A 15,843-nucleotide genomic window follows, 5' to 3' on the forward strand; every position below is an offset into this window, starting at 1 on the left:
AGGGATTGTTTGGAATAAAAAGAGGAACCTGGGCAGCACATTCATTTTTACAATGTTAATTTTACCAATCAACGATAATGGCAGAGACCTCCACCTCTGTAAATCTTGCTTAAGTTTATTAATTAAAGGGGAGAAGTTTGCGTGAAAAAGGGATGAAACAGTACGTGTGACTTGGATCCCTAAGTAGTTAAAACCATTAAAGGCAAATTTGAATGGGATTGTGGATTGATTAAGGGAAGTTGCTAGTGAGTTCACCGGGAAGCACTCACTTTTCTGCAAGTTCACTTTAAAACCTGAAAATGAACCAAATGTAGATAAGAGCGTTAGAACTGGAGGAAGGGATGTCACTGGATCACTCATATACAGCAGAAGGTCATCAGCGTAAAGAGATATCTTCAACTCCAAACCAGCACGAGAAATACCTTGAAAAGTTGGGAGAGATTTCAACGCTATGGATAGTGGCTCCATAACAAGGGCAAAGAGTAAGGGAGACAGGGGGCATCCCTGTCTGGTCCCTCGCAATATGGGGAAGTAATCAGATCGGTCACCATTAGTAATTACACTGGCTCTGGGGGAAGTGTATAACAATTTGATCCAGGATATAAATTTATCCCCAAATCCAAATCTACCTAAAACCTCAAGAAGGTAACTCCACTCGACCCGGTCAAATGCCTTTTCAGCATCAATTGAGATAACCAGTTCAGGAGTGGAGGAAGAATGTTTGGCATAGATCACGTTGAATAGAGTGCGAATGTTGGAGAACAAGTGGCGTCCCCTAATAAAACCATTTTGGTCCTGAGAAATAATATTCGGGAGAATTTTTTCCAGACGCTGGGCCAGTAATTTTGCCAGGATTTTAACATCTGCATTCAGAAGAGATAAGGGCCTGTAGGAAGTGCAGAGATCAGGATCCTTCGCCTTTTTTAGAAGAAGAAAAATAAAGGCTTCGGTTAAAGTGGGAGGTAATGAACCAGATGAAAGTGATTCATTAAACACTGATAACAGCAGAGGAGCCAGTTTTCCCCCAAACTTCTTAAAAAATTCAGCTGGAAACCCATCAGGTCCAGGAGCCTTGCCGGACTGCATACTGTTAATGGAGGCAACAAGTTCCTGTAAACACAATGGGGATTCGAGTGCATCTGCATCCGCGTGGCTAATAGATGGGATGTCAAGACCATCCAGAAAGGTGGACATTACAGTTTCATCCGCCGGTGACTCAGAGCGATATAAATTCACAAAGAAAGATTTAAAAGTATTGTTAATAGATGACGGATTAGAATGTAAGGTTCCATTAGAGTCTGCGATTTTGGGGATTATCCGAGATGCTGCTTTCCGCTTTAACTGTTGAGCTAAGAGTCTGGATGGCCTATCACCATGTTCATAATAGTTGCTACGTGTTCTCATCAGCAGTTTTTCAGCATCAGTCGTGGTGATCAGGTCTATTTCCATTTGCAAATCCGATTGTTGTTTTCGCAGAGTGGGAGATGGATTAGAAGAATTGAGCTTGTCCAGATCAGAAATTTTTTGAATTAGTTCTTGTAGTCTAAGTCTACAAGCTCTGTTAGAGTGTGATGTATAAGAAATAATCTGGCCCCGTAAATAGGCTTTAAGGGATTCCCAGAGGAGTGAAGCAGAAGTGTGTTCATTGGAGTTCAGAGCAACAAAATCCTCAATAGAGGACGAAATGAACGCATTAAATTTCTCATCTGATAACAACAATGAGTTGAATCTCCAAGGTGGAAAAACAGAGGATCGGGCCGAAAAATGTATATCTACAGTAAGAGGGGCATGATCCGAAATAACTATTGGGTGATACTTGGAAAAGGATACTTTAGGAATAAGGGAACTATCCAGAAACCAATAATCAATACGAGAGTAAGTTGAGTGCGGGTGAGAGTAAAAAGAGAATTCCCTAGACCCAGGATTGAGGAATCTCCAAGGGTCGACAATACCATATTTGGAAATAAACTCCTGAAATGTCTGAGACATGGAGGATCGAGGCACTACAGTGGGATCTGACCTGTCCAAAGCTGGGTCTATGGTACAATTTAGATCTCCACCTAATATCAAAAAGTGGGAATGTAAAGAGGGAATGGAACTAAATACTTTGTGTGTAAATTCTGGATCATCAAAATTAGGGGCATAAATATTATCCAACAGCACAGGAGTATTAAACAGAGTACCTCGAACAATTAAATATCTGCCATTAACATCTGCGATAACTTCATCAGATTTAAAGTGAAGTCATCGCACTTTGCATCCAATCTGTTGAACTCCTTAGTGAGGTGATCAACTTTAGCCTGCAGCTCTGCTACATCGTCTGTGCATGTGGACAGAGATTGCTCCATGTCCGACACCGTAGTTTTTAAAGCGGCACACTCGACTCGCACAGCTGTAATATCCCGGATTAGTTCGCTTTTCATATCCTGAAGTTCAGTTTTAATTTTGGAGTAGTGTTCCTCCATCACTGATCGAATCTCAGCTACCACTGTGCTGGCGATTTCTGACTTCATTGTAGATAAATCCATAGCCCCCATGGACGTAGCTTCCGAGTCACCGCGCTCAGGTACAGTAGAGGGCGAGGACTTAGCCTGCGCGACAGGCCTAAGGACAGACTGCGATGGTCCCGGCGTTTTAACAGCTTTCGGAGACATTATTTTAACTAGAAATCACCACAGAGTTATAATAAAATAAAAAGAAAGGTAAATAATCAAATTGAATATAAAATAGGTTCTACTATATAAAAAAAAATAACTGCCACTCCACGGAGCGCTCCACACACACGTCTACTCCATGCCAAACCGGAACCGGAAGCCTTCTATGTTTTTAATTAGAGAAAGGAAAGTTTTATCTTCCGGGTGAACGCTGGCGTGTCTGACGCTGCCCGTCGGTCTTTATTTTCTAAGCTTGGACCATAAACTCGACCTGACATTGATTTGACACAATGATTCGTCTTTGGCTCATTCTTTTATGGATAATTATTTCAAGAATCTACCTACCAGTGGTGGGTATTATCCACTACTCTGCTGCTGAACTTCTCCGGCTGAGATTTCATCACCTCGCACCGTCGCTCTCACTACCGGCGTCTCTGCTCTCCAATGCGGAATTGATTTATATTCCCCGTCGGAAATACATCCACCGAGGGTCTCGCCGGTCTCTACATGAAGACTTGTCGGGTCCGTTGCTCTCCATCGGGTCTACTACTCGCCACTCCTGCCGTGTCTGTCGTGGATTGAGACGGGCAGCGGACCATAGTGTGCTAACCTACCCAGCCTGGTCGGAAGGCACCTCAGCTGGACTCGATACCACCATCATCAACTTCGGTCTACTCAACATCCGTTCATTAACGAGAAAGGGACTTCTTATTCAAGATCTCCTCATAGACCGTAAATATGACTTTTTCTGTCTAACTGAGACATGGCAACAGCAAAATGACTTCACACAACTTAACGAATCGACTCCTGCAGGTTATGTTTACATCAGTAAATCTCGCGAAACTGGCCGAGGAGGAGGTCTCACAATAATTCACAGCGAGGAATTGAAAGTCTCTCCGGTATCTGCTCCTATTTTTGCCTCATTTGAGGCATTGATCTATCGACTTGCTGGCTCCACTCCAACCATCATTGCCAACATTTACCGGCCTCCTAAAGGAAATAAAGACTTTCTTCAGGACTTTGCTGCACTGCTTACATATCTCATCACTCTGTCATCTGCCATTATAGTTATGGGCGATTTTAACATTCATATGAACAATACTAATAATCCTCTCACCAAAGACTACATCATGTATGGAGAGTTTCGGACTGCAGCAGTATACTGACAATCCTACTCACTCTAAAGGTCACATTCTGGACCTTGTCTGTTGCTCTGGTGTCACTCCCTTTAACAGTTCAGTGGAAGATCTGGCTATATCTGACCATTTTCTTCTTTCATACAAGGTCAATCTTCATCTCTCCACCACGAAGCCTTCTCGTCTCATCACCTATCGCAATATCAAGAACATCGATCTAGTCTCCCTCTCTTCCAGGATAACCTCTCATCTGGACTTCCATCAACAAATGGACCCTGATGAACTAGTGTCTTTATATAATACTGGTCTTCAAGCCAGTCTTGACACTCTTGCCCCGTTAAAATCACATATGGTCCACTTCTCACGTACTGCCCCCTGGTACACATCTGAGCTTCGGCTCTTAAAGGCCAAAGGGCGACAACTCGAGCGATTGTCACAGGGACATGTACAAGGACCACATGATTCTTTATAAGGATTCATTATCTCGAGCTAAATCTGACTACTATAATGATTTCATTGTTTCTATGAAAGGCAACACTAGATCACTGTATGCACTTTATAACAAAACTGTTCAAGGCCCGGACTTCATTCCACCGCATCTCTGTACTACCACCTTGTGTAATTCTCTAATGTCATTTTTCAATGAGAAAATAGAGACTATTTATAAATCTTTTAGAGCTCAGCCGGTAACTATCTGTTCTTGAACCACCCAACTCTTCCCAACCATCTCCTACATTTCCTAGATTAGTCTCCGACTCCTTTCTCTAACTCATTTGTCATCCTTCTCTCTTCCTTCTATTTCTGAACTCTCTAATCTCATCTCTAAAGCTAAGCAATCCACCTGCACACTGGACCCTCTTCCCACAACACTGGTTAAACCCTGTCTTCCTTCATTACTTCCTCTAGTACTGCTATCATTCACTCCTCTCTAACGACTGGGATTGTACCAACAGCTTTTAAAACTGCAGCTATTAACCCGAAAAAAACCTGGTGCTGATCCGACTGATTTTAATAACTTACGCCCTATCTCCATTCTGCCATTTCTGTCAAAAATACTGGAGAAAGTAGTTTCAGCTCAGCTTCACTCTCACTTATCACATAACAGGTTTTACGAAAAATTTCAATCTGGTTTCCGCTCCTCTCACAGTACTGAAACAGCACTTGTTAGAGTAACCAATGATCTCCTCCTTGCAGCTGATTCTGGATTTGTTTCTATTCTTATTCTTCTGGATCTCACTGCTGCCTTCGATACTGTCTGTCACTCCACACTTCTTCATAGACTGTCCTCCATTGGAATAATTCACACATCATTAAATTGGTTCAAATCATATCTTTCTAACCGTACTCAGTTTATCCAGCTTAAAACCTTCACCTCTCAACCTTCTCCTGTTATCACTGGCGTCCCTCAGGGCTCTGTCCTCGGCCCCCTTCTGTTCATAGTATATCTTCTCCCCCTAGGTAATATTTTCCGCAAATATATTAATTTTCACTGCTATGCGGATGACACCCAGCTCTATATCTCTAGTAAGCCCAATTCCAACTTTCCCATGCCCTCTCTTACTGATTGTTTATCTGAAATTAAGACCTGGTTCTCTCACAACTTTCTCAAATTAAATGGCGATAAAACTGAGGTGCTACTTGTTGGCACCAAATCAAATCTCTCCAAAGTAAATAATTTCTCCCTCACTATTGATAATTGTTCTGTCTCTCCTTTAGTTCAGGTAAAGAGCCTGGGTGTCATCCTGGACAATACTCTATCATTCCAATCTCACATCAACAATATCACACAATCTGCTTATTTTCACCTCCGAAATATCAATCGTCTCCGTCCTTCTCTTTCCCCTCACACTACTGCTATTCTGGTTCACAGTCTTGTTACTTCACGCCTGGATTATTGCAATTCTCTTCTTTTTGGTCTTCCCCTCAAATCACTAAACAAATTTCAAATGGTTCAAAACTCTGCTGCACGTATTATTTCAAAAACACCATCCTTCCATCGCATCACTCCTGTTCTGCACCAGCTACACTGGCTCCCAGTTACACAACGCATACAATACAAAATCCTTCTCCTCACTTTCAAAGCAATTCATAATCTCGCCCCTCCATATATATTAGACCTTATTAACATCACCTCTCACTCTCGATCACTGAGATCATCTGCTTCTACACACCTGTCTGTCCCCATTACACACCTCAGCACCATGGGCGGTCGGGCGTTCAGTAGCTCCGCCCCTAGATTGTGGAATGCTCTTCCCCCAGACTTGAGAAACTCTCAATCAATCATACATTTTAAGTCGGGTCTCAAAACTCATCTTTTAAAATCTGCTTATAACTGCTGATCTCTATGGTCTGTTCATTCATTTATTCATTTTATTGTTATATCTTATTTTATTTTTATTATCTGCCATTTTTACTGTATTATTTCTGTTTTTTGCTTCATGTAAGGTGACCTTGAGTACCAGAAAGGCGCCGTTAAATAAAATGTATTATTATTATTTATTATTAAAAGTAGTCAATTCCTGAATAAGAGTGATGAACATGGGAGAAAAAAGAGAAGGCCTTTGTGCCCGGATAAAGAGAGCGCCATGAGTGAGCCTACTGCCCTGCGTTTACACTCAATAAATGCCCTTACCCTATAAAAACACTACACTATAAAAATGGGCACATGATTATTCAGCATGAAAAGAGACACGGCTTACTGTTGCTAAAACACAACTCAGCATGACATCACCTTTATTATTGCCAGCTAATGTTAAGTGAATACTGCAGCACGTCATTAACATAATTAGGTTAGTTAGCTAAGATATCTAACCTAACTAGCGCTTACTGACAGCTAAAGCTTGTGTGTCTTCTGTGCATTATATTTATAACTTATGTTGATGTGTTTCTTCAAGTTCGAAGGTGAATTTTTGAAGGCCAATATTTCACCCTCTTTAGGGAGGCAGAGATGGCACTTCATCCTATAGGAATTTACTTTCACTCCAGCAAACGCAAAGACTGTCTCTAGGTAGGGCCAGGGTGTTCTCCTTCCTCAAACACTGTCTCTAGGTAGGGCCAGGGTGGTCTCCTTCCTCAAACACTGTCTCTAGGTAGGGCCAGGGTGGTATCCTTCCTCAAACACTGTCTCTAGGTAGGGCCAGGGTGGTCTTCTTCCTCACCCTCACCGCCACGATCACTCGATGTTGAAGGTGTGGAAGGTGCCAATGTACATTAAAACGCCAACAAGCTTATTATGCAGCACTTATGCTGCTCTTCTGCTGTTACCAAACACGGTACCATCTCTTTTAATGAAATAAAAAGCGAATTATTTGGAATAATTTCGAGTATATGTGTATTTGTATAAATATGTAAATTAAGCTGAAGGTGCTGGAAAACACTGAAATGGACCTTCAAAGTGCCGTACAAGTGTAAGTAAGTAAGCTTCATTTATAAAGCGCTTTTCACAGACAATAGTCACAAAGCGCTGTACATATAGCACAACATATAATAAAAGGTAATACAATAATAAAATAGGATGATAAAAATAAAGTAAACAAATAAAATAAGACAATATAACCTTTGATAAAACACCACACAACATATATATATATATATATATATATATATATATATATATATATATATATATATTAGTATTGGGACTTTAACGCGTTAATTTTGATTAATTAATTACAGGAAAATTAACGCACTAAAAAAATTTACGCATTTTAACGCATTTAACGGACGAGACACTTTTGCACCGTGGAATGTTTCTCAGTGCGCGAGTTCTGGGCATACAGATTATGGACACACAATAAGATGATCATGATGGAGATGACTGAAGAGGCTACGCTGGTGGATGGGAAATTAAATATAAGAAACTTTCAGATGGAAGTACAAACAAAAATAGTGTTATTTACACTTTATGTAGGAAGGAGTTCACTTATCACAGGAGCACTTCCACCCTTCGTTACCACCTCAACGCAAAACATGTTGCTGCTAAAGCTGGGCGTATACTGTGCGATATTTTAAATTGTGTACTCAGCTCCAGCTCAAACTGTACGACTAAATCGCAGGGAGAGTCAGCTCGTGGAGCTGCTTCAACAGTGCGATACTCTCACGAGGAGCGATTTGAATTTCAAACATGTTTGATGTTCTTGCGACGCTGCGATTTCTGATCGGGAGTTGGTCGTGAGGTGTGAATCGTTCCTCGTTTACCTGTGTAAACTATACGATGCACGACACGCGATTGAGCCGAAACGAGTGAAAAATCGGCTGAAAATGGGCCAAAAATCGCACAGTGTACGCCCAGCTTAACGCGCAGGTCAGTAATGATAACTTAGCTGCTAAATGTATTCCTAGTACGATAGGGTGACCAAACGTCCGTAATTCACATCCTGTGAGGAAACGTCCTGGTTTTTAAATGACCTTCATTGGACCATTAAGACTGGATTAAACTTTCGCGAATGGCCGTAGCGCGCGACTCCGCACGCGTTTATACATGATGCGTCACATTATTTGTGTTGTTCGCTCTCTGTGGTCGAAGATAAATGCTTACAAGAAGCGCTGCGAATTGCGTCAACTGATGCAAGTTACGAACTACCGTCCAGGGGTGAGTTTCCCAAAACGTTCTTAGCGCCAAGTACTTCTTAACCTCGTACGTAAGAACGAGGTGACGAAGTACTTGGCACTAAGAACGTTTTGGGAAACTCACCCCAGAAAGACAATGTCGAAGAAAATCCAGCAGCTGTATGATGAGGAAAGAATTAAAACAGGTTATTGTGAAGAGTGCCACAAATGTGGCTCTGACTGGGGATCACTGGACCTCTGTTAGCAACAAGAATGATCTTGGTGTGACAGCTCATATTATAGATGATGAATCTATAGATGATGAAGATCCAGTCATTTGCTTTGAGCATGCAGAAGACCACATCTAGGCACTATGAAGATGCCTATGGCAGAGGCCTGGGAAATTAAAGAAAGTCTACCATCTAAAATGGTATTAAAAAACATCTTCTGATTTACTTCAATTCTTCCAATATCCTGAGCAAAACTCCCTAAATTAAACAACATTTTTGGTCAGAATTTCCAATGTTCTGAACTGTTTTCTGCACACTACACATATATTGGTCTTCGTAGTAGACTGGTGGAAAAATAAACAAGATGTTGAAGTTTATGATTATGTTCATTGATTCATTCATCATTCAAACTTAAATTAATATTTCTCATGTTAAATACTGAAATGCGATTAAAATGCGATTAATTTCGATTAATTAATTACAAAGCTTCCGATTAATTCGATTAATTTTTTTAATCGCGTCCCACCCCTAATATATATATATATATGCATATAAACATACATATAAGCATATGCATACATCTGCATATATACTAGCAGAAGGCCTGTTTAAAGAGAAAAGTTTTTAACTCTTTTTTTAAAGGAATCAACAGAGTCTGCTAACCGGAGGTGTAAAGGGAGGCTGTTCCAGAGCCTGGGTGCTACAGATTGAAAAGCTCTCCCTCTTGGTCTTAAATCGAGTCCGGGGAACTGCCAATAGACTTTGGTCCTGTGAGCGGAGACAGCGAGATGGTGAATATTTAGTGAGGAGCTGTGTGATGTATACAGGAGCCTGGCCATTTAATGCTCTATATGTAAAAACAGGAATTTTGCAGGAAAAAAGTGCATGAATTCCACCTTGCAACTTCGCACGCACAAAAATCGAGAAGTGCACGACCTCGCGATGCGACAGCACGCGTAGCCAACGTGCATGGGCGGAGCCACCGCGATTGCGTCACTTTTTGCCGCACACAGCTTAGCAATTTGGGGGCTGAAGGCGAATTTTGCTAAGGGGCCCATCAACATTAATATGTGAGAAATAAGTTATGATTATGAAGCTCAAGTGTTGAGTGAAGGCAGCAGCAGAGTAAACGAGACGCGACCGGAGCATGCGCAGTTTTCTCATAAGACAGCCTGATCGCTTGATCCGGTGACAGCGCCAGCTAACATGTTTATAATTGTAACGAGTAACTATACAGCACGTAAAAAATGTATCGGAGTAACAGTACTAAACTGATGGAAAATATGTAGTGAAGTAAAAGTGGAAGTAGGAGAAAATAATAATACTCCAGTAAAGTACAAATACATTTTAGTACTTAAGTACAGTAGTGAAGTAGTTCTACTTCGTTACTATACAACTCTGCTGTTTTCTAGGTGATTGTGTGAAAGAGACTGTCAGTCCTGGGGCCTCATGTACGAACGGTGCGTACGCACAAAAACATTGTGTACGCTATGTTTCACGCAAATGGTCAGATGTACAAAATGTGATTTGAACGTGAGAAAGTGCGTACACCTACGACACCTTGACCTCTGGCGTTTCTATTGTGTTTTCGTCAATTAGCGACACTTAGAGGTGATGCATTGAAATTACAACTATTAAGATATCCTTCACGCACACATTGTAGTAAGCCCTTATTGGGTAAAATAAGTAAATTAATCAGAAAATAAACAGTAAATTAATCAGACAATTTCACTGCCTTACTGAAATAATCATTCAACGTGTTTCCACTTAGCCTAGATTATATAAACATGCATTAAATGTTGCACTGGAGTTCTTGGGAGATGGCAGCATTGGCATTACTGGAAGATATTGATAATGGCCGAATTCGCAGAGAGCGCGTTTTCCGTGACCATTATGATTCTTTAGCCCATGATGATGACTGGCTTATAAGCCATTTCAGATTTCCAAGAACTGTCCTCTTGTGTTGAGTTGGGTCCAGTTTTGGAGAGAGAAACGCGAGGAGTTGCGCATTACCAGTGACAACGCTTGGCTTCCTGGCGACTGGCTCGTTTCAAACCGAACTGGCAGACTGGTCATCTTTGAGCCGGGCCATGCCAACTGTTTTGGATGGGATCATCTGCATGTCAGCTAGGTATATAAAGTTCCCATATGAAGCGGTTGACCAGGCAAACATTAAAGCGCAATTTGCAGCGATAATGCAACCCTAATATAATCGGAGCGATCGACTGCACACACATTTCTATAAAGGCATCATCTGAGGAGGAATTTGCTTATGTGAATAGAAAGCACTTTAATTCCATAAACGTGCAAATAATCTGTGATGTAAAAACTTACTAATGTAGTGGCACGTTGGCCTGGATCAACCCATTGATTAGTACATCCAAACTGCATGGTTGGGATAAGATTACAAGCTAGCAGCGTGCGTGACGGGTGGCTACTTGGTAAGCAACAAAATGTAAGCATTTAAATAAAAGCATTTGACATTTCCAGCTTAGAATAATTCATTTTAAACATGGGCAATTGTTAAATTACTTAGGAAACAGCAACTATGTGCTCAAGACGTGGCTGATGACCCTTTGTAATCCACAGACTGACCGGGAGCGGAGATACAATTCTCTCCATTCTCCACCCGGTCAGTCGTGGAGAGGGCGATTGGGCAGCTAGAAAGCTGGTGGCGCTGGCTGGACAGGATTAGGGGATGCTCGTGTATCGGCCAGAGAAGGTGTGTCGTATTGTGAGGGCATGTGGGGTCCTGCACAATGTTGCGTACAGGTATGCCGTGCCATTGTTAGAGATGGTGGAGCACCCAGCGAACCCAGAGCCAGGACAAGCGCAAATTTTAACCAATTATTTTATTGAGTCGCTGATGCTAGTGAGCGCATCACTGATATTTTTTAGGTGCATTATATAAATCTGCCTGTGTGCATTATTCTGACCCCACAACATTTAAAGCTTCAGACACGCTGTCCCACTCAGACCTTTTGCGCTTTGCCGTAATGCCACAACGTGCCAAACAAACATTTTTTCCGCACCTCTACCTCATTCAGGAGCGTTTCTACTTTCACATTCGGTGAAGTTCCTCTTTTTTCCCCGTTTAGACATGGTTTGTGATAGATCAGAGAGCAAACTTCTCCGGTGCAGGGCAAATTTAAATGAATTTGCATATTTATAGGGGGGCGTGTCACCGTGTGCGCTCAATTCCACGTTGATTGGGATGTACAAAAGAAATGTGCGTGGATTCCGGCCAGAATTTTCTGGATTTGTATGTACGCCAATTTTTTGTAAGAAATCCACGCAAGTCTTTGTACATGAGGCCCCTGGTATCTATGTGTATATTTCTGCAAGACAGTCCTGTTGTGTGTGTGTGTGTGTGTGTGTGTGTGTGTGTGTGTGTTCCTTAGGTTGGAGAACACAGGGAAGATAAGATTCGAACCAGGACTAAGAAAATGTAAGCAGCAGTTATGTAGTTAACACACACACACACACACACACACACACACACACAGTGTTTGTGTCATCTCCTCTAATGTCTCTTCTTGTGTACAGATGCGTGTGAGCTCACACTGGACCCAAACACAGCACACACACATCTCTCTCTGTCTGAGGGGAACAGAAAGGTGACACGTGTGGAGGAGACGCCTCAGACGTATCCTGATCATCCAGAGAGATTTGATTACTGGGATCAGGTGATGTGTAGAGAGAGTCTGACTGGACGCTGTTACTGGGAGGTTGAGTGGAGTGGAGATGCTGGTATAGCAGTGACATATGAAGGAAACAGCAGGAAAGGAGACAGTGTTGATTGTGGGTTTGGATGGAATATAAAGTCCTGGATGCTGCGCTGCTATAATAACAGTTACTCTGTCTATCACAATAAGAACTACACCGACATCTCTGCCCCCCCCTTCAGCTCCAACAGGGTAGGAGTGTATCTGGACTGGCTGGCCGGCACTCTGTCCTTCTACAGTGTCTCCTCTCACACACACACACTCACACACTTACACACATTCCACTCCACATTCACTGAGCCCCTCTATGCAGGCTTTTGGGTTCAGTCTGACTCATCAGTGTGTGTGTGTGAGCATGAATAACCTCCTATATACTGGAGCAACACCTGAGTCTCCATGGAAACACACACACCTCTACACACACAACTGGACAACAATCTATTTCTCCCTCACACACAAACACACATACCCGTCTTTCTCTCTCACACCTTTCTTGCACACACACCCCCCCTCCCCCCACATAACAGGACTGTCTCTTACACACACACCTCTCTCGTGGACAATATGGGCAGAATAATATATCACAATATATTAATATACCACAATATATTAATTTTGGTCAATACAATGTACATTCTGCTATTGATATTAACAATATAGAATAATAATAATAATAAATTTCATGTATAAGCACCTTTCACAACATTTAAGGACACTTTACAATAAATAAATAAAACAAATTATGGAGACAACACAATATGCACAAAGGACACAATATCAATAGACAAGTGAATCACAGGGAATAGGCTATTGTGAACAGATGAGTTTTGAGTCTAGATTTAAAAAGAGGAAGAGAATCAATGTTACGGATGTCAGGTGGGAGGGAGTTCCAGAGTTTGGGAGCAGAGCGACTGAAGGCTCTGCTACCCATGGTATTCACACAAGCAGGAAGTACAGAGAGATGAGTGGAAGAGGAGGATCTGAGCGAGCAAGAGGAAGACACAATATTGAGAAGATTTCACAGACATGGGGGACAAGATTATGGATGGTCTTGAATGTAAAGAGAAGGATTTTGAAGTTGATTCTATATTTAACAGGAAGCCAGTGGAGTTGTTGAAGGACAGGTGTAATGTGTTGGAAAGAAGGAGTTTTAGAAATAATACGAGCAGCTGTATTCTGAACCAGCTGAAGCTTATGGAGGGATTTATGAGGAAGGCCAAAGAGGAGAGAATTGCAGTAGTCAATACGGGAGGTAACAAGGCTATGAAAAAGAATAGATGCAGTATGGAGGGTGAGGGAGGGGCGTAGACGGTTGATGTTACGGAGATGAAAATATACAGACCGGGTTATATTACTGATGTGCGAGTGAAAGGATAAACTGCTATCTAGGATCACAGCATCTCACTATGCAGGGTGTCTCTGCGGTGAGATTTCTGAAGCCACAGAAAACTGCCAAGAATGCCCACAATGGATGTCTATACCTACAAATGTCTGAAAAATTAATTGAAAACCAATTAATATGAAACCAATTATATTATATGAATTATATGAAGTCAATTATATGAAACATCTTATAAAACTATATTTACAAATAAACTATATTATTACAAATAAATCAGTTTTATACAATAAATCATTGTTGATACTTCAACTTCTACAGAAATACTAGTATCTATACTTCTACCCAAGTTATGAATGTGAATACTTTTGACACCTTTGGTCTTTCCCCTTTTATCAACTATTTAATCTGCTTCATTATCGCTCGTCAAAGCTTGTTCAGTCACATTTGTATTGCGGTCAGCGGTACTCATTTTGCAGCTAGTACGTGTCACGTTGGAGCCAAACCAAAACTAGCATAGCCTGCTGTTGATGAGCACAGGCTGTGTGCACGTGGTGGACGTCATCACTGAATCACAATCACTGAATGCAATGAACTAACGGCAGCGCCCTGTTATGAACGTTGTAATGTTGTAAATAGCGTTTATCAAAAGTGTTAAAAAATATCACTGTTGAAACATTTTCTATCACGATACATATTACCATTGCGTTATTGTCCACCCCTATACACACTTCTCACACTTTCGCACACACATGGACACAGAACTTTCTCTGTCACACATCTTTGTCTCGTTCTCTCTCTCATGCACACACCTAATTTTCTCACAAATGCCTCACACACACCTCTCTTTCTCTCGCACATACACCTTTCTCACACACACCTCTCTCTCTCCATCATACACATGTACACTATATTTGAGTAGAGAGCTCTTCCAGTGAGCTGAACCTTTATTTTGGGAAAGGGTTTTTTTTTTTTTGCTGCGGCGTGTTTTGCCTGCTGCCAGCTACTTCCCCTGGCATTCTCAGTTTCGTTATACACTTTGAGTTTTTTCCATGTCCTTTTGTGTTGCCTTTATTTTTTTTTCTTTCCCGTTTCGCTATGGTTAAGTTTCGTTTTGCACACATTGAATTATCCGCATTGTTTTGTGTTTGTTTTCTACTGTGTACTCGCGACTCTCTCTCACACTGACTATCTTTCTGTCAGCGTGAGCCGGCACTTGGGTCCACCTCTCACTCTGGTTTTTACACGCGGTGTGTACTCGTTGGTACCACCGCGTTACACTGTTGAGCTGCAGTTGATTTCTGTACATATGACAAATCCTGTTTTACAAGTTAAACATGCTGTGGAATCACAACCTCACTGTGTTCAACTTTCTGTACAAATCTACACATTAAAAGTGGAAATCTGTGGAAACTATGAAAGGTTTTTGATTCTGTTTTCTGTGTGCTGGAGTGATACAGATGCAGATGTTGTACATTATGAATGTAACGCTCACAAATTCTTACAATAAATTACCGTCAACACTCAAAACCTCAAAAACTCTCAGCCTCTCTCTCTCACACACCCAGGCACCTAGATATCAGGTCTGTCTTTCTCTCTCTCACACACAGGCACATAGATAACAGGTCAGTCTCTCTCTGTCTCACACACATGCATGCACCTAGTTAAGAGGTTTGTCTGTCTCTCTCTCAGACACATGTAGGTATCTGGACCCATACGATTGTAAAGCTGCTTTGTGACAACATGTGTTGTGAAAAGCGTTATATAAATACATTTGACTTTGACATGTGCCTACATATGAGTTTAGTCTCTCTCAAACACACACACACACCTAGATAACAGATCTGTCTGTCTCACTCACACATAGGAACCGATGTAACAGGTCTCTCTCTCTCTCTCTCTCTCTCACACATACACCTGAATAACAGGTGTGTCAGGGTACCCGCGGGTCCTTAAAAAGTCTTAAAATGTCTTAAATTTAGTTTTCCATATTCAAGGCCTAAAAATGTCTTAAAATGTCTGGAATTTTATGAGGGGAGGCATTAAATTATTATAAGTGTGTGTTGTTCAGTTGTTCTGGCGCGATGTGAACTTTGCCGAATCTAGCGCTAATGCAGAAAATAACCGCTCCAGGGTCCTAGTGCTAGATTCCTAGCGTTGGAGTATACAACAACAACCAACCAACAACAACCGTTGGAGTTCGCCAACAAC

At 41.5% G+C, this 15,843-nt stretch overlaps 1 protein-coding gene across 1 annotated transcript in view; it reads left to right on the plus strand.

Annotated features, from left to right (window-relative positions):
• Positions 1–12,656, plus strand: part of LOC143499431 (NACHT, LRR and PYD domains-containing protein 3-like) — a 72,095-nt gene extending 59,439 nt beyond the window's left edge. The window contains exons 9-10 of the mRNA XM_076994071.1: positions 11,970–12,016; positions 12,115–12,656. Coding sequence (XP_076850186.1) covers positions 11,970–12,016; positions 12,115–12,656 — 589 coding nt within the window. The remainder of the gene's footprint in view (positions 1–11,969; positions 12,017–12,114) is intronic.
• Positions 12,657–15,843: the final 3,187 nt, after the last annotated feature.

This window comes from Brachyhypopomus gauderio, unplaced genomic scaffold (assembly GCF_052324685.1).
Source record: "Brachyhypopomus gauderio isolate BG-103 unplaced genomic scaffold, BGAUD_0.2 sc133, whole genome shotgun sequence".
Taxonomy (NCBI): domain Eukaryota; kingdom Metazoa; phylum Chordata; class Actinopteri; order Gymnotiformes; family Hypopomidae; genus Brachyhypopomus; species Brachyhypopomus gauderio.